The sequence below is a fragment of the Saccostrea cucullata genome, unplaced genomic scaffold, assembly GCF_032062105.1.
Source record: "Saccostrea cucullata isolate Sc308-1 unplaced genomic scaffold, CSIRO_AGI_Scuc_v1 ctg1143, whole genome shotgun sequence".
Taxonomy (NCBI): Eukaryota; Metazoa; Mollusca; class Bivalvia; order Ostreida; family Ostreidae; genus Saccostrea; species Saccostrea cuccullata.
The window spans coordinates 239,897-261,003 of NW_026931334.1; the positions used below are offsets into that span (position 1 = coordinate 239,897).

The following is a 21,107-nucleotide window of genomic DNA, read 5'->3' on the forward strand; positions in this document are numbered from 1 at the left end:
TCTGAGTTTGCCGTCCAGTCTCCGTTGTGGTAGACGTGTGGCTACCTCCAGTAGCCTCCTCGTTCACCGCGTACAGTTAACCGTAATGCTATCCTTCCCTCAAAGACTAGCTAGAGTTTCAATGAATCAAAGGCATACCACCAACGACTGAAATAACAGACAACTTAACACACCTCTAATTATGCACATACTTCAGGTACATTGTAGCAAATGACACCGTTACATGTTTTGATATGTTCATCTAGGGTATAACTAAATATAGTGTTTAAGACTGGGATGGTGGGTATCCACACGCTATGTTTTGGTGTCTTTTGTGGGTTATAGATATTAATTTTCACCGTACCAGGGTGTGGGTGATTCATGTTCTATATTTGATATTGTTATTTTGTCTTCTTGAATATTATATTGGAATAGATTTTATTGTAAAATATTTTCAATATTTTGATAAATTATGCCACATAACTGCACCCGGGTTATGAAAAGTTATTTCCTTAAACACCTTTGTGAGGTCATTTGTCTCAGGAGAAAGTATTTTATATGCTGCCTCGCTAAAAATAATACAATAGGGAAATTTAAATCACAATTCATGGGTAGACATTTAATTGATAGATACTGTCTACTGATTGGAAATATAATAGCAACTTATGCAAATGTTTGTAATATGATATACATAGATCTTACTTGTGTCATAATTTTTTTTACATAAATGGGTTCTTGTTTCTTTAGTGAGACAATTTGGTGGCAGTTACGTTTATGAGGTTACAGTTCAATCAAAGAATTGATAAAGCCATGATAAAATTTCAAATAATATAGATTTTATTTCAAAATTGAAACAAAATTTACATTATTGTCTTCAGACGACGTCAGAATGATTTCAACTGGATTTGAAAATCTTTGAAAGCTGACACTTGGCACTTGAACGGTAGGTGCCAACTTCGCGCCGAACGTTCTGACCTCATCCTGCGGTTTTTCCGCGGCTCCCGAACAACAGAGGGACATCATCGGATCAAACGAGCAGGTATGATAGAAATTTGAGTTTTATCGGCGTTGTTATCGTTAGATTATCAATTGGTCTGACAGCCTTGTCTACCTGACGATTACTGACTGCAATAAACATGAAGTAGGCTGTAAATAGTAACACATACACATACCACTAAAAGGCATGTCAGGATGCATGTACAATCGCACGACAACATTCCTCATTAACACTGTAACTGTATTAGTTTATTCAATAAGATCTTTTAATAATGATAACTATCTAATTAGATTATTAAAGAATCATACTGTTACTATTTTCAAAATCTCTTTTAATGCTTAAATTACCGAAAATGTATTCATTAAAAAATGACTTAACCTGAAAAGAAAAATTTCCTTTTGTATTTTTTCTCATTTTCATATTTTGTAAATAATTCCAGATGAAAATGTTTTCAAGTACATGTATTTGAATTGCTTTGAAAATTGTTCAGAAAGAAAGAGAAGCCATTAGATTCAGTCCTTGTAAAATTTCATCTGAACACCTAGATGATCGTCTGAGGATATAAAACCGATACAATATACTTAAGTAATGGAGACAATAGATATAGATTACATGTAATGACCTTTTTTATATAGGTGTGTTTACCATGTAACTGATGTTGCAAAGTATACTATGAAAGTTATGCCTTTAATTTTAGTTAATAACATAAAATAGTTAAACTTTAATATACTCATTTCTTAAATTTGTCTTATTTATTTGAAAATGGATTAGATATAATTCTAAAAATTGACATATAATGTGTTAATTACTTAATTTTTTTGTTCATTTCTTCTTTTTTTCTTTTTTTTTTTTACAAATACTTGTTTGTTTGTTGTTTGTTTGTTTTTTTCATAAATTTTATTATAACATGGTGGATCAATTTATAAAACTTAGAAGACCTTAATTTGAAATTTTTTCCATTGTTTTTCATTTAGGTTTCTAGCATATGGTGTATTTAATCAAACAGAAAAATACCCTTTTCGTTTCACACCCACACAGAAAGTTAGCTCATATTTCCGGGTATGCTGAAAAGTGCTCGTCGTACAATGGTTAGGGTATCATAGGTATCCAATGCACATTATTTTGCATTACAGACCATTATCAAATGCAGCGAAAATTAGATAATATATTTGTTACATTAATATCATACCATAACTGCTAACTTATTCTAAGAGTACAGGTGAACAGGTGTGATAAATAGATTTCATGTTTGTAATTTTTGTTTTAATGTAACTATCCTAGATAAATAATTATTTGCAGGATACTACATCTGTTATTTTTTAACTTAGAAAATCAGGCAAACACCTGGAAAATTCATTATCTTTAATCAACATAAAGGCATGTCCCATATGACAAATTGTACAAAAATGCTTTAAAATGAGATTAAAAGGAAATGAAAATATAACATCAGAAAACAGAGCCTTTTCAAATAAGGCATTAGTTTCATTGCGTTTTTCATTTTTCTTATATCTTTAATTAAAAGAAAAACAAAAGAAAATAATTATTTTGAAAAATAAAAGAATAAGATACAGATTCATATAATACCGCTTGCTTTTTGCAGGCGAGATAACATTAATGATATGTAACATGCTATAATATTTTACATATGCAGGTGACATATCGTAATGAGTGAGTTATCCCTCTTTATATAAAAGTTGTTGCACTTTCATCATGGGTCGTCGAAAGGTTTATTACTCCGTAAAGAATTCAATTTTTTTTAAAATGTATAAGCACATGACAAAAATTGTCTTATTGTCAACACTGAAATTAAATTATAAAGAATGAAGCTTATTTTGATCTATGTTTTACAGCGTAACATAATTTTGTGCGGGTTTACGCTTTTTCATAAATTGCGAAGTGTAAACTGCTCCTAGTTATGTTATATCGTATAACATAGGTTAAAATAAGCTTTATTCCTTAAACAACAAACATAAGATACAAATACTTCTCATCTGTAAAGGCTGAATAATAAAATATCTTATGTTGGTGAGCTTGAGTGAAACATTATTTTTACATATGGAGATAACGAACAGTATTCAATATCAAAAGTCCATAAAACAATACAAAATAGGAGCAGAGCCATCTACGGACCTACAAAACATCGGAGGTGGGATCAGGTGTCATGGAGGAGTGAGCATTCCCTGCTCGGTCACGCCCGCCATGTGCTCCATAATTGGGAAATAACGGAAAAATCTGTCGTCAATTCAGTATATGAATAATGGACTAACACTTAGTATGATAAACGTCAGTCAGCATTTGACTCAATGATAAATTGTATTTTCTAAAAAGGTCACTGTACCGACCATAGAACTAACGGAATTATGACTTTAAACGAGATAGCTGAAATTCTTGTTTCATCAACTTGTTTGTCATTAATTTACCTCGTTTTAGAAATTGTTTATACGTAGAGCATGCTCTTGCGTATCGAATCAACTGAGATATTTACACTCCGTTTGCAGGTGATGAAGGTATATTGCTGCATAAGTAAGGGAAGTTGACGATAGAAAAGTTAATCACGTTTATCATAGAGCTTAGTTGTAAGCTTACCATTAATGTTTTTTTCAAGTGAAATATCCAAATACGAAATAGATGTGTCAGTGGTGTCTTTTAAGCTCACCAGGATATATCGTATTGGCATAGGAATTGAAATTATCATTGTAAATTGACAATACGTCGTCGATATATGTAAATGTCTGGCTGAAAGCCACAGCAAGTGTTGTCTTCTTTTCATGCATAAGATTTTGCACAAATTCTGCTTCATATGAGTACAAAAATAGGTCTGCTAATAACGGGACCCAATCGTTACCCATGGGAATTCCAATAGATTGTTGGAAGACCTGGTCTCAACAAACGACATAGATATTGTCAATCAGAAACTCAAGCATCTTTTTGATGTCAACTTCAGAGTACTTGTGTGTACAATCAGAATGTTTTTTAACAAAATAATTTTGCCAATGACCAATGACAAGGTAAAAGACACAACAGAATCTGACACATCTGTCTCATATTTGTTTATATATCTTACTTGAAAAGACATTAATGGTAATCTAACAACCAAGTTCAATGACAAACGTTATGACTTTAACTTTTCAATCGTCAACTTCCCGTACTAATGCAGCAAAATACCTTCACCTGTATATGGAATTTATATCTCTCAGTTTATTCGATACGCGAAAACATGCTCTACGTTTGAATGTCTAAAACGAGGTAAATTATTGACAAACAATTGGCGAAAACAAGAACGTTTAAAGTCATCATTTCGTACGTTTTTTGGTCGATACAATGACCTTGTCAGCAAATACAATTTGTCATTAAATTAAATGCTGACTGAAGTTTTTCATACAAATTGTTAGGCCATAACATGTATGTACACATTGTCGACGAATTCTCTCGTTAAAAGCCGATCATGACAAGGAGAATGTGAGCAATCGGCAACGAATGCTCACTCTTCCATGGCACCTGACCCCATCTCTGATGTTTTAGAGATCCGTGTTTGAACTGTTTTCTGTTCCAATTCTGTATTGTTTAATGGACTTTTGATCTTAAATACTGTTTGTTATCTCCATATATTTATTTCATAAGAAATATACATTCAAAGGGAAAAAGCGGCGATGGATCAAATACAATGTAGAAGACCTAGACATTTTTATATGATAAAATGGGGGAAAATGTTTAATAGTATAAGGCGAGAGTGAAGAGAATGAAATGGTTGAGTGGAACGTACAAACTTAAAATATACCATTCTAAATTCAGAGTAGAGTTAGATAGATTACGTAATCATTTTTTGTTCTGATTTCAACTGAAAAGGCATATAGCAGCATGAATGCAGTCAATATTTCAGATGCATTTTTGAGGAATTCGATTTAATTGAGAAAGTTGCAATCCATCTCATACAAAGTTATTTTTCATTTCAAGTGATTAGATTCTTTACAATCATTGTCAGTTTTAAAATTTCAGTATTTAAAACAAACAATCTGTATCTGTTCTACCAAACCTATACTTCATTCCAAACAACGATATATGGCTTGATCAATTTTCAATAAAATACGCATAGTATTCAGGCTCAAAAGTTCATTCAAGCAATACACATCAGGAGCAGACCATAGACGGACCTCTTAAATCGATCAGAGGTAGAATCAGGTGCCATGGAGAAGTGAGCATCCCCTGCCGACCGGCTACATCTGCTGTGTTCTCCTTGTCATGATTGGAAATAAGCTTCGACAATTCAATGTGTGAATAATGGGCTTACCATCATTAGTAGTATGAAAAAATTCAGTCACATTTTTTAAGTGCAAAGAGTTCATGTAACATTGAAAATATATTTGTACTGCTGCTCAATAAAATGCATACCCAATGTTTTTTAGCGATTTTAAGTCATGCTATATTAATAGTAAAATATTACTTCTCAAAAATTCGTGATATACTAGTACCCCACACCAAGAGTGACATACATTAACGACGTTGGACCTCAAAATCAATAAGGATCTTCCTTCGGTCATGGGAAGTAGTTATGTAAAATTCCATTGCAAAAACTTCAAAACTTCTCGAGATATCATGCCGAAACAAACGTTTCAATAAAGACGAATTGGAAATGAATGTCCCCACTTTCAGTTAAAGAGAGAGACAAAAATAAGGGTCAATATGCCTCTTTTGGTGCTACAGTACATTTAATATAACCTTTTTTGCACTGAAATTATGTCTTAATCATGTATCACATGATCGGATTTTTCCCTTCTTTAAAAAAATCATGGGTAAAATATACTATTGTTCTATTCTTAAGAATCAAATTAAAGCTATGACAAAGAAAAAGTTATAAATTTCATTCCAAGAGCAATTTCCTAACCTTTCTGCACTTAAAAATTATCAAATTCATCAAAAAGAGGATCTAGATACTGAACAAAGTATTATTGTAATTATTTTATTTTATTATATTTATAACTTTTTAATTTTAGATCGAACAAGTAGTTCTTATTCTATCGATTACACTTTATTAAATGATTCTCTTCTCTTACCAGTTTTTTGCATTGATAATAAGCCGCAATTTGAAAATAAGCCGGTCTTGAAAAATAAACTCTTAAAAATCAAATTAAAGTTATTTTGACGAGGGTAACCTTTTTTATGAAATTTGCTTAATCATGTATCACATGAGCAATTTCTTAAAAAAAATCATGGGTAAAATATACTATTGTTCTATTCTTAAGAATCAAATTAAAGCTATGACAAAGAAAAAGTTATAAATTTCATTCCAAAAAATTTCCTAACCTTTCTGTATCAAAAATTTTTTATTATTATTATTTTTTAGATATAATCAAAAGAGCGTTACATAATTTTATGTTGAAATTTGATTTGTTCTTTTTTTAATTGACATTGAAAATATATTTTTCCACGTTTGCTCTACCCCTATTTTGTATTGTTTATTGGACTTTTGAGCTTGAATACCGTTAGTTATCTCCATATATATTTCATTTTCTCAGTTTGTCACAATATGATAACAGAATTCTTAAAATTAATTTTATGCATATTTCAGAACCAGTATGAAACATTTCACTACACAAAGATCACTCTGTTTGCGACCAGCATGGAAAAAAGTAATCTAACTTAATAGTACAATAAATGTTTCTAAAGAGAAAATTAATTACTTTGATCTTTAAATAAAAAAAATTCTGCTACAGAATGTAATTCCTGGAATAATCCTATTTTGTGAAATTTAATCGTGGGATTTTATTTTGAATAAAATTTATTTGCATTGTACATTCCAAATTTAAAGTACAAGCTTGAATATGATGCAGTTTTTCAGAAATAATGCACAAGTCAAAAATATCTGCTCAAAGCTCAGGACGGAAGCTCTTTAATTAATTAAAGCCTTTATTTAATTATTTTGTCAATTAGGAATCAATGAAAATCTTGACATCTTTGTAATCAGCTAAATTATTATTGTAAAATAATTTTTAATGCTTTAACTATCTCGGGGCACAAATTATATTTTTAATTTGCAAATCTACAGAATGTAAAGTTTCCATAACATATAAATGTTTTAAAGTTTATATTAACAAATTTAGCAGTCAATTGTTATTTAATAAAGATGTATTGGAAGTGATTTTAATTTTCTAACATGGCCTTGTTTTGTTTTGTTTTTGTTTTTTTGTGCAATTTAATTACAGAAAGCACTAAATGGCAGTAAGCTATCTGATTTTGCCCGGTAATCTTTGAGATTTGACATACTTAAAGGACTCCTAAACGTTACGTAATTGAAGACAATTAGGACATTTAACATAAAAAGATGACCCCACTCTTTAGGGTAATGAGTTTTTCAACCTTTTTCCAACCATTGTTTTTCAAATATAAAATAGAATTCTTCATGTTCTTACGTTGGTTGTGTTTTACTTATAATTAATTGATGATTTTCATCCTTAAATAGTAAATTTTCTGAATTCAGGTCTGATTTTAATAAATCCTGAAAAAATTAAGCAGAACTAAACAATTTACGTTTGTTTGTTTGTTTGTTTGTTTGTTGTTGTTGTTTTGTTTTTGTTTTTTTTTTGTTTGTTTTTTTTTTTGTTTATTTCTTGGGGGCCGGGGTTTTTTTGTTTGAAAATAAGCCTTGTCTATACCTCATTTATTTTTTTTATTCAATCGTCTTTTTAATTTGCATGAGAAATGCCTCTTCCAGATTTTATTATCAATATAATATAATTGCCCCCTCATTTAAGACCCAAAAGTTGTGTGTTCTTGTATGAATCATGCTTAATGGGAGCATAAGCGTAACCTTAAACACACGCAAATAAATCCATTACATTAATAAGGACCATAAACTAAAACCCATCACAAAATCACCGTATATAAATATAATTACAGGTCACATCTTATACCCGTATGATTCACCAAAACCACAAAAAAAGATATCTCATTGACACACATTGAAAAAATGTCCTTGTCTACAATTATCTTTTCTGGGCGCTTAACTTTTGAGATATTCTGGTCCGATGGATTACTCACTGGTCTGACTATATAATGAAAACTCTCGCTTTGTGGTGTGAATATTACAATGTTTATGTCACATCATATTTTTTGTTGGTTTAGCATTATTATATTGTCCCATTGTCCAATATTGGAGTATTTGTAATACTGTTTATCATGTATAAAAACATTTAAATTGTTTATGAAAACTGAAAAAAGGGTATTCTTTTTAGTGCAATCTACAACAATCATGCAATAATACGTAATGAATCACAATTTTTCAAACTTCTACTGAACAATGCATCATTTTCTTTATTTACAATGATAACCTTCTATAAAAAAAAAAAAAAAAAAAAGCCACGCAACATTTTATCTATCGTTTTAATTAAATCATTTTTAAAAATAACATTAAAAAAGTGAATATATTTATTCTGATACTTTTTAGACTTTTTGCAAACAAAAATAATTAAGGTTTATATTTGAATGGATTCAAAAATCCAAATACAGATTTTAAATTATGAAATATCATACGTACACTGTGTTTATCTTTATTTATATTAAGTTTGTACGAGGAGTCGAAGCTGTGTCGTGTTTCATTCAACCATGGACTTAAACAGCATGAGTGAAAATGAATGAATCTTAACTTAGCAAACCAACGTGTAACAAAGAAGCTAATTCTCAGTAGAATGCAAGATCTAAGTATCCATCTGTGAAAATAAATAGGTCTCAAGTTTATTCGTACTTTACAACTGATAAAGATGAAATTGCCTTTGTGGTTTTTAAAAGTCTGTCACGTAAAAAGACGGTTTGCTTGTCGCCGCACCTATAATCACGTGATTCGTTTTTATATGACAGGTAATACAGTGCAACAAGGGGAGGCAACTAAGTTTTTAATGCATTCCTACTTTTCCAATGTTTAATAATAAAAGGATAAAGAAATCATTTTAGGTAAGGCTTACTTGAAATTCATTTTTTTTAAATCATGCATTTACTAAATTAGATATAACTCACTTAATATTTACTTTTCTAGCATTACTTGGCAAAAAAATCTTAACTTTTTCTTCTTTTTGCTTAGACGTTTTGAAACTTTCGGTTATAAAAATGTATATATATATTTTATTTTATACATATTTACAAAAAGCATTGACAAGTTTGCATGTGCATCTGCTCTAATACACACACTGCATACACTTCAACTAGTTCATAAAACAGAAAAGTACAGAGAAATTGTTAAAAAAATATTTATCAATAGAACATACCTTTGTAAACATTTTTAAATCATTCGAAATATCAACAAAACATGACATTTATTCAAATCTCTCTAAACTCTTGATTTCATTTGAGTTTAATTCATTGACGAAAAAGGTTAAGAAATGTCGAGCATTTTAAAATAAGTTAAAAACGTATTTCGGAAAATCAATATGCATTTTTTTTTCATTAAACAAAACGTTCAAATTCTTAAGATTATTTTGGTTAAAGCAGAAGTTTTAGACTTTTGACTATATCAAATTGAAATTAATAATTGTGAGGAATGGTCGTAAAAGAAAAACCGATGATTGTTTCCTTAAAACTATTAACTTTTATGTAAGAAGACAAATCGCTTTGTATTTATTTTATTAATACCTCTAGATGTCTGGTTATTGACTGCCTACCTGAGCTGAAATGAATATAATGAGCATAATATCATTATTTAATTGATTACACATTGATTAATATCTTTAATTTGAAAATAAAGATTTCTTGAAAATTTCATTATAATATCATGTTCACAGGATTTTTATGTCCATCGTTTTATTTCCCTATCGCATTTAGTTAGATGCTTTCGAAATTAACGAAATCATAGTACATATATGTTAATATATCAAACATTTTGGAGAGGGCTTTTATGTACATAATAAAATATGCTCAAATATAAATATCAAATATTGAAATTTTAATTGGAATTTATACAATTCGATGAAAATTATTTCTGTAGTTAAAGTTAAATGCGCATGTTCTGTAAATTTCTGTCCATGATTAACGCACGGTAATAATGTTTCATCTTAGGCTTTTGTAATTACATTTTCATTGAAATTATCTTACCATTATCTCTAACTTGATAGTATATCATAATGTCTTCAGAATTTTAAAAACAAAATAAAAAAAATTGAAATATGTGTTCAATTTTTAATTTGATTGTGAGTACTGAAATTGAATTGTAAAAAAAATTATACAGTGTATGTTCATGATTATTTGTATTGTCTGTTCCTTTCGAAGGAAATGACCTTTTTTTATTAAAACCACATAAATACTTTTTTTAATTTAATTTTTTATAGATTATCACTCAGGCAGTGTGTTTCATTATGAAATTTCTTTTTTTATCAATATGTTGAATTATTTCAATGTTGCAAGATAGTTAAGGTTAGTTTATTTCGTAATTTAGCGCTTTTCTTTTATATTTTGAAAATTTTAACATCACATAGAATGGCTTGGCATGTGACATCATTAACATAAACTGAACTATTTATTTATATGATATCAATTCAAGTCTGAAAATAAACCCCCTCTGTTTCTTTCAACAATTTAAATTTTTTTAATTTTCCTTAAAAATTATTTTTTATGTATCTGCAAATGAAAGTTTGTATAAATTGTTAATTCATTTGTGTACATTATTGACAAGAATACATCCTCAGTTGGAAAAGAAATGTCATAGGATGTAAGTAACTTTTCTCTGATTTGCCCAAATAAGTCATTTTTTATACATTTTTCCATTTATTTTCTTTTCCCTTAATACCTAAAAATTTTGAAGAATCTGGTCGTTCATTAAAATATATATTTCTATATAACATAATAAAACACATCAAAAATACGAGTTAACTTAATTTTTCAGAACAACGATTTAAAATGAAAGAGATAAGTATACCAACATACCGGTAGTTTTAATGAAAAATTGAAATAATGATAATTTAAAACTCTAAAAAGGAATAAAATATATTTTGAAAAAACACGTGTACATAAAAAGGGAACAACTGCAACTGGAACAATTTTTTTCATAAAATATCTAATAAATTCTCTTTTCCTGTTTTAAAGAAATTCCTTTTTAGTAATAAATCAGATAAACATGACAAATTTTAAGATTTATTTTCATTCTTGTTAAATATAGCTAGCGATTGCACAATTTAATGTTATTCTCACCGAATAATCCGTACGTGTCTTTCAAAAGCTCGCTAGTTTATTATATATGCGAAATGTCAAATGATGCTTTCATTATTTTCAGTTGCTTGGATTCATTTCACTTTCATTAAAGTTAAAGAGGCAGGTGTTAAAAAAGCCTCAAATATATGTGCCAAAAAAATCAAATACTATTTCCTTTATAATATTATGTTGTGAGAGAAATAGGGGTTAGCCAAATGTAGCTCTGAATTTAATGCAATTTCATATATTTTTTTTACTTAAAATATGTTTCTTCTCTTTCATTGGATTTTAGTAAAATCAATAATCGACTCCCACTCAGCCATCCTAAACATAATCTAATCGGGTTCTTTTCTTTCTAGAAAAAAGTGGAAATAACCAAAAATTTTAAATAAATTAAACGAAAAAGCTATCTGAAATAAAAGTATAAAATTAAAAAAGGAAGTTACGAGGGGCGTTCAATAAATAATGTCATTGGGGCTCGGAAAGAAACAAAAAACCCTTTCTATGACTTTGTCTTAATGATTTAACTAAAATATTATCTTTCAATTAAAATACATATCCGTAACATTTTCGTTCAATTTCTAATTGTTTTTCGAACACATTTTTGTGTATGACCCATCGTATACTGGAATACGACAAATCCTATGATTTGTTTTCTTGTTTTTTTTCTTTCTGATAGATGTTTTTCTAAGCTTAGGAAATAAAACAAGTCAAAGATTGAAAGATCTGGCAAATTTTGTTGGTGTGACAAAACATTAACTTCCTTTTTATCCCCAAAACTCCTTTACACTTCATAGCCTGTAGGTTTGGACGCCGTCATGAAGACACTTAATGTAGTGAATTCCTCATTCTGTTTCCTTTCTCTCATAAACCTTTCAATGTTTTGCAAAACTAATTGTTTACTAGACTCCTCCATAAATTGAACTTCCTCCCAGAATATGAATTTGAGCAACAAGACCGCTAATATTTAATATTTAAGCTAATGACATTATTTATTGAACGCCCCTCGTAGAAATACCTGTATCAAAGTTAACTTTTGTTTATTAAGATTCTATCAGTATCAAACTTTATACAGCATTACAAATGTTAACGAACTAACATACTAATCTGTATCTTCGTTACTTGCTGCGTACTGTTACATGTACAGTTATAATTTACTTTAAATATGTATTATTTTACGAGGGGCGTTCAATAAATAATGTCATTAGCTCGATGACATACAACATAGTAGTCATATGACATAAATCTTGACTTTCTCTCATTATTAAATCTTTAATGAATTGATAACAATTTGTGTGACCACATTTCATCGTATTATTTCATCGTGGGAAGCTGGAAAACAAGGGCTATTCGAGACACTGCATTAAAAATGAATGGTCAAGAATCAGTAGAGTAAAATTTAAGGCTTCATGAAATCAGCTGTAAAACTTGTTAATATCCCAAAAATATATTAACTGATATATGTGAAATATACAGTAACAAATGCCTATTTTATAGACAGGTGAACAAGCAGATTTCAATAAACAAAAATTATATAACGGGCATCAAAAATGGGTACCGTCCTTGGCAACAATGACTTACAACAACCGATGTAAATTTGCGAAATTTCAACAAATTATCACTGATTATGTTTTATTGACTTTAAGACACATAGCAAAATTGATAAAAATCATTTTGGGGATAGTTCGTACTGTTTTAAAGAAACATTTTATAGTAAAAAAGTTAAATACTCAAAGGTCATCCTATATTTTGAAAAATGAGTTAAAAACTGCAGGGTGTAAGAATATCCAGACAATTATTTTAAAAAATCAAAAATTGCACTTATCCACGTTTGTATGAAATTCTAACAGATAATGAAACTTGAATCCATTTTGCTCTAAGCCCACAAAACAAATTTACAATAAGATGCACTTGACAAAACTACAAAGGCCTAAGAAGAGCAAAGAATTGCATGAGAATAAAACCGTTTTATATGCTATTTTCTTAAATATTAGCGGTCTTGTTGCTCAAATTCATATTCTGGGAGGAAGTTCAATTTATGGAGGAGTCTAGTAAACAATTAGTTTTGCAAAACAATGAAAGGTTTATGAGAGAAAGGAAACAGAATGAGGAATTCACTACATTAAGAGTCTTCATGACGGCGTCCAAACCTACAGGCCATGAAGAGTAAAGGAATTTTGGGGATAAAGAGGAAGTTAATGTTTTGTCACACCAACAAAATTTGCCATATCTTTCAATCTTTGACTTGTTTTATTTCCCAAACTTAGAAAAACATCTATCAGAAAGAAAAAAAACAAGAACAACAAATCATAGGATTTGTCGTATTCCAGTATACGATGGGTCATACACAAAAATGTGTTCGAAAAACAATTAGAAATTGAACGAAAATGTTACGGATATGTATTTTAATTGAAAGATAATATTTTAGTTAAATCATCAAGACAAAGTCATAGAAAAGCGTTTTTTGTTTCTTTCCGAGCCCCAATGACATTATTTATTGAACGCCCCTCGTATATAACGATAACAGTTATAAACGAATAACTAATGCAAAATTAGAGTTTTAGCTTATTAAACATTTATCGAGGAAAGAACATACAGAAAACAATAGAATGCATTTAAGCACGTTACGCATGAATGAAAATGCTATTCAAATCAAATATCACCCTTACAAACAAAGCAAAAAGATAAATATTAGCTAAATTAACTAAAGAAAATTTTAAATTTGAATAGACAGAAAATTTCAACAGTGCTGAAGAAAAAAAAGAAACATTTGTAGCTTGCATCACATACTTTATTTATGACGTAGAAAGAATTACCATAACAAATATACATATATAAAGACTAGTAATTTTTTTATTAATGTAAACTTTTTGATGTATCAATAAAATTTCTGATAAAAAATGCACTACTTTAATTATTAAAAGTGCATTTATTTAAATACCTTTAATTAATAAGAAATGTTATATGAAGAAAAATAAAAAAAATCATCATTCCCAAAAATCCATGTAAAAAATACAAATTGCAGAGCATATGCAATTAGCAAACCTTTGAAAAACAGATGTTGGATTTGATGCCAAGGAAAAGTAAGCATTTCTGCTAACCAGTCACACCTAATATATGGCCTTTCTCAAAATCGGATAAACAGAAAAAAAGAAGAACATTTCCAGTGAAAATATTGGTTAATGATATGTTTGAAATAATTATATTAATCAACGCTCGACCTAATTACAGTTTGCGTTTTCAAACAAAATCATTTTATTATATGATTGAATAATTTCCATCTCTCTGATTGGCTGAGATCCAAATATGTTAGAAAAATATTACTTGTATTGACCTGCACGTGAAGGTCAATACAAGGATTTATTTCCTCTACATTGATCTAAAAATAGATTGGGGAATTCCAAATTGATACAAATTGTTTTAGAAAGCTATTTAAACGACTATGATTTTTATTTTCATGTGAAAAAAACCTAAGCGAATATATATTTTAGGTGAGGGTAGAAAAGGTGAGATCATCATGTTTGCCATCCCCTAATACTTTAACTTGTAACAACATTTTTTTTTTTACTTTTTGGTAGTCAGTTTTCCCTGATAATACTTCTTCCTTTCAAAATCTATCCTATAAAAATACTAACATTATATATTTCTTTCATAGCTACTATTAAAATTGATTTAAAAAAAATTCAAATTGATACGACTGGTAAGGTTTATTAACATTTTAATTCTGTACTCTCTTGTATTTGGTTAGGACTTGATAAAATGCAAACAAGTAATGAGCTGCATCATTTTATCAGTGAATCATATTAAAATTTGTGTTGTTTAATGGATTTTTTAGTTTAAATACTGTTCACTATCTCCACATATTTCATAAATCTATCAACAAAGGATGGAAATAAATGTTGTTTATTGATTAAAAACCAGCTATATATGTAAATATCAAAGAATTTGAAAATTGATGACGTTTAACCGAATTGTAAATATACTTTTGATATCAACTAACATTTTATGAATTGCCTGCCTCGGTTTAGAAATTTTTCGTACATAGAACACTCTGAATTTATTGGGAGAAATAAACTTCATGTGCAGGTGTTGATGGTATTGTTTAGAAAGTAAGGAAAACTGGCGATAAATAAAGGTGTGGTCATCATGTTGATCATTATGTTAAGTTGTCAGTTTACCGTTAATATAAACCAGTAAAACATTCAAATATGAAACAGAATGTGTCAGACTCACGTATGTTTTTCGGTTTTTCATACTTTTCAATTGTTAGCTTATTATTTAAATATTATTGAATTGTCGACGGATTTTTCCGTTATTTCTATGATAATGAGCACACGGCGGGTGTGACCGGTTGACAGAGGATGCTCACTCCTACATGGTCTTGTTTTTGCGATATTTTAAAATCATGATTTTAAAATTTATGTTGTTTTAATGGATTTTTGAGCTTGAATACTGTTCGTTATCTCTATATATTTCATTTTATAACATTTTATAAATACAATTTATTCCACAGTTTCCAGTTGTCTTTATCTTTTTATTTCAGATTTCATCGATTCTTTTCATCATAGGATAATATAAGATTTTCAAATCTTAATTAATTAATACAATTTTTTTTGGGGGGGAGGGGGGGGGAATTAGAGATACGAAGTTCATATGACAAACAATCTTTACAAAACAGTGATTATGTATGAAAGAAAGGGGGGCTAGATATTGAGGTATAATAAATATACCCATTAGATATACCACACTTTTAAATAAAAACATTAATTAGCAATAATTTTTTTCATTGTTATGTGGACCATCACTTGATCTATCGATCTTTTTGTAGTTCTTTTCACTTTTAAAAGCACTTTCAATTTAGAGTAATAGAAAGCAGCATTATTTATATGTAATAAATTCGGGATTTTTCTTAGATAAAAAGAAACGTGATGGGTTGTAGTTAAAGGGGGGATAGAGATGGAACTTAATGCTCAGTTTTAGTTGAATGAGTCTTTGTCAAGCCTTTGCTAAGACCACAGCAAACATTACATGTAGTAAGTGATTGTTTTTAACGAAAAAAATTGTGTCTAGACTTTGATTCTTCTATACAAAATAATTAAAAAAATGTATCTTGATGAGTGTGCATTAAAATTCAAATATAACAAACAGAGAGAAAATAACACATTTGCCTTTTATTGATAGCAATAAACACTAAACACCGTTTTCATTTCCAAAAAGTTGCAAAACTTTTGCACACTTTCTCAAATTTTGAAAACTGATCGGCAAATTTAATCTCGAATAACCGAATTTCTCCTTTTAAAATGGTGGTTAAAGAAAGATGGACAGTTTATAATGAAATCATACAAAAACTGCTTCGTATAAATTAATTCATTCTTTGACAAAGTACATGTAAAGTACTTTTGAAACTGAAACGCAAATTTAAAAAAAGGAGAAAAACTTTAATATAATGCCTATATCGAATGCAAAAGTCAAAACCTTTCAACTGCATTTAAATCCTCTGCAATTCAAGAAGAGACGACAGCAATGCAAAGTGCATCTGCTCTATATTTTCTTTGTAAATATGGAAAAAAAATAAGAGTGCGATGTCTTATTTCAGGACCCCGTATACTTAACTATTAATAACACCTCAGTTGTTTCTTTTACGTTCTGACAACTCTTGTCAAAGTGAGTACAAAAAACAATCACAAAACACAATGACTCTTTTCAGAGGGTCATCATGGACGATCAGAGGAAAAACCGAATATACAGGGTCGGGGTACTAGCAGAGACGAGAAAAAAGTAGATCAATCGATTTAAACAAACGAAGAAAGAATAAAACAAATATCCGCACGGCCGAGTCGTGAGTGTGAACGGGTGCAGATTGAAATAATCCGAGTCAAAGGACAGGGGTTTTCTATGTCAGTGTGTGTTCCCCCTATCTTTCCAATTCTGTCGTGACTCACATTTGATATGGATTTACCATCTACCTTAAAATAGATGTAATTTAACCACACGTACCTGTCATTTTGTTTACAGATGTGTGTAAAGTCTAGAAGCATCAGTCGGGATTTTGCAAAGGTAAAAACCTGCAGAGAGCAGCTAAGTGACTCAATATTGGAGATTAATAAAAGGTGACAAACCTGCAGAAATTCGGCTACCTTTATAAAAGATGCAAGTAAAAATTCAAATTTGGATTTTCCAAAATGCATTTTTTCCTTTGTTGATGTCCATTTTTATAATTTTCTGTTTAAATGTCAACTTATAATTCATTATTCATTTTGATTAATGTTCGATGTTCAGGAATCGTATTTCTTTAACGTCACATTTTGCTGCGCTATTATATGATTTACTTTTGTAACTGATAAAATAACATAACATCTGATATACGATTTTACATCTTTTATATACTTTTTTTCATATGTAAATGTGAAAACAACATTCATATAGAAGCTTTGAAATAGAATTATTTTATGACGTAAGTATGCAAAAAAAAATTGAGGATTAAACGTAATTAAACTCATTTTAGAATGGGATAAAAGTTGCTTAGATGAGGTCCAGTAACTTTCCCCGGCAAAGATTAATGGAATCAGAGGTGCAATTTGACATATATCATCGAATTAAGCATCAGGAAAAAATGCTTGCACAAAATTTCACTGCAACAGAACAATGGATGAAAAAGCAGCCTCTTTTCGAAGAAAATTCCCCAGAGAAGGATGCCCATGATATGTGTTTCTTTGCTAGTTCAAGTGAGATATCAGGTCCTGAAGAAATCGTCAATTCTTCCACGACATTATCAGATATCATGGACTGTATTAATAGAGACAACAGGTACACCAAATGCAAAGGTATACTTTTTCTGTAATTATAGGTATATTACCGTCATGTAATTAAAGAATTAATTAATTGTTATACCTGAATAAAATTAGAAATTATAAACATGCATTAAATATAAAATACTTTGCATAATTTTCTAAACTGTACACAAACCATGTTTATACAACCTAAATTAGTTAGAGAGTAAAGATGTATATATAACTAATTGCGCTTTTTTTAAACTTGGGATTAAAAAAATTCTAGAGATATAGCACATTTCAGAATTCGAATATCTGAAATTAAAAACCATACTAATTCAAGAATTTCCATAGCTCGCTAACCATTTCTATTTTTTCAGTATGCTTTTCTTTTATCGGTTTGTCTTTAATATGAAATAAATGTCCTTGAAAAAGGAAGTAATAATATTTAACCAAATCATTTCAGACAATGTAGCGGATGATAATTCTTTAATAAGGACAGAAGATGACCTCCGCTATATTGCAACAATATTGTCTGGTAAGTGTACCTTTTGTACCACATTCTTGCCAAACCTTCACAGAAATAAAATAGCATTAGCAGGTGTTGTGGTCAGAGAGAAAGATCGACCCAGATTGTCTTCATTAGCATACTTTATTTCCTTTCCTTTGAAGAAACTTTATTTGAATTAATTTTCAAATGTATATTTTAAATGTATTTTCGAATTAAGCGGATTCAGATTTTCACACAATTTTCTTTCTTTGGAAAACAAATTTACTCGCATTTGCTAGTTTTAAATCATTATTGATGTATTATCCTTCCTGAAAACATTGCCTTTTTTATTGATGAATACTTATAAATTATTATCAAACTTTCAGGAGGTGGGCAGGTTCAGCTATGGCAGTTCTTGCTGGAACTACTCATCGACACATCCAATAATAATTGCATTCGCTGGGAGGACTTAAGCGGAGAGTTCCGCATAGTCGATCCAGAAGAAGTAGCCCGAAAGTGGGGAAGACGTAAGAATAAGCCAAACATGAACTATGACAAACTGTCTCGAGCACTGAGATATTATTATGATAAGATGATCCTAAATAAAGTGCAAGGAAAGCGGTATACCTACAAATTCAATTTCAGAATCATGATACAGAACTTAAAGTCCACTTCCTCTAGGTCTACCGAAGAGGACGTACTGCCATACTATACCCAGCATTGCTCCGTGTCGACAGCCTCTCTGTTCAATGTGCCACAAATCAGCAGCCAGTATTCCGATCCAGATTCAGAAACTTTCGGACAATTAGAAAGCACTAGAAACCACCAGATGTCATTATCTTATCCATATTCATTTCAGTGTCCTTCTTATAACTGAATTAAATACAATACACTTACAAACTGTACTGATACAATTATAATGCTGCTTTGTTGTAAATAAATATTTTTTATGCAACTATTATCATGATGAATTGTTAATACTTTTATATGTTCACTTAATTTTGTTAAATTCAAGATCTCATTAGCTTTTATACAAATGATTCTGAATAAAGCTGTCTTTCTTAAAAGTGCTTTTCTCATCTTGACTTTACAGGTCACGTGTCTTCTTGGCTTTCCACTCCAATTAATAAAATATTCTTTTGGGAATGTTATTAAATTATAAGTGTTAATGCACATTCTTCCAAAATCAAAATCATCTTCAACTTTACTTTTCCTTAACCCCTGAAAATTATTAGACTGCGTTTAAATATCAAAATATATTGTTTAATTGTCTATCTTTAGAGCAGATATACTCAGTAATGAAGGATATGGAGAAAACGAACAGTATTCAATATCTAAGTCCATAAGACAATACAAAATAGGAGCAGAGCAAACACGGACATCCAAAACATCAGAGGTGGGATCAGGTGCCACGGAGGCGTGAGCATCCCCTGCCGACCGGTCACACCCGCTGTGTGCTCCTTGTCATGGTCGGGAAATAACGGAAAAAATCCGTCGTCAATTCAGTGTATAAATAATTGACTAACAATTAGTATGAAAAATGTCAGCCAGCATATGATTCCATGATAAATTGTATTTCCTGACAAGGTCATGGTATCGACCATAGAACTAACGAAATGATGACTTCAAATGAGACTGCTGATAATCTTGTTTCATCAGCTTGTTTGTCGATAATTTACCTCGTTTTAGAAATTGTTCATATGTAGAGCATGCTCTAGCGTATTGAATCAACTGAGATATGTAAACTCCGTATGCAGGTGATGAAGGTATATTGCTGCATAGGTAAGGAAAGTTGAAGTTTTATTTCGCATTATTATAGAAAATTCTTTTGACAAATACAACCTGTATTGAGTGCGAAATAAACTGACTTTTATAAAGCAAAAACTGTAAGGTTATAATTTTCAGTTATCCAGAGATAATAGATCTAAAGATTACTTCGTTTGTCGCCAACGGCCACCTTCTCACGGCTGGTGTGACCATTGGACAGATGAATATTAACTCAGGAATTTTATACTTTCATTTAGAGTTAGCAATTCGTAGATTCTGTGGTCGTTTCAATTGCTAAGTTAGCCAATATAACTAATATAACATTGGGTCTTATTTAGTTGAGTAAATTATTTGGTTAAAAACATTCTAATTGTACCGACAATCATTCTAAGCTGATATTTAAGTTTCTAATTGTCAATTAGGCTCCAAGACCATGAACTAAGTACGTACTTAAATCAAAATTTCAAGTTGATATAAATTATGAAATAATTTTAATAATGAAACAAAATTTTCATCATACGTTTCAATTTACATATATAAAAAATGAAAAAATTTTTAATAAATGTATTAAGTAAAACTCTTAAGTTATAAAAACAAAAATTGACATTTAAAAGTCTTTTCTCACTTTATAGTCTTGAGGCCAGGTCTTCAAACAATCTGTTGGCATTCTTATGGGTAATTGTAATCTAACAACCAAGGTTTATGTTCATACGTGATGACTTAAAGAGACATGGACACAGTTTCTACTGTTTTTTTTAAAAACCAATTTTAATGATTACAATTCCTAACTAAGGTTTCATCTAAAGATCAGCAAAAAATTGAAGATCATTTGTTAACAAATGAGATACAGAACTTAAAGTTATTCATAATGTAAAGAAGGCTCGAGCTTTGTTTACGTTTACATATAGAAAATATCATATCTGTGACAAATTAG

The 21,107-nt window shown here is 29.9% G+C and overlaps 1 protein-coding gene across 1 annotated transcript; it reads left to right on the forward strand.

The window, feature by feature from the left end:
- The first annotated feature begins 972 nt into the window (after nucleotides 1–972).
- LOC134232258 (ETS domain-containing transcription factor ets-5-like) lies at nucleotides 973–19,402 on the forward strand. The gene is made up of 5 exons (XM_062714219.1): nucleotides 973–1,018; nucleotides 17,162–17,203; nucleotides 17,652–17,970; nucleotides 18,383–18,454; nucleotides 18,793–19,402. Exons 3-5 carry the CDS (start codon nucleotides 17,673–17,675, stop codon nucleotides 19,281–19,283), a joined length of 861 nt encoding a protein of 286 aa, XP_062570203.1. The 5' UTR covers nucleotides 973–1,018; nucleotides 17,162–17,203; nucleotides 17,652–17,672; the 3' UTR covers nucleotides 19,284–19,402.
- Nucleotides 19,403–21,107: the final 1,705 nt, after the last annotated feature.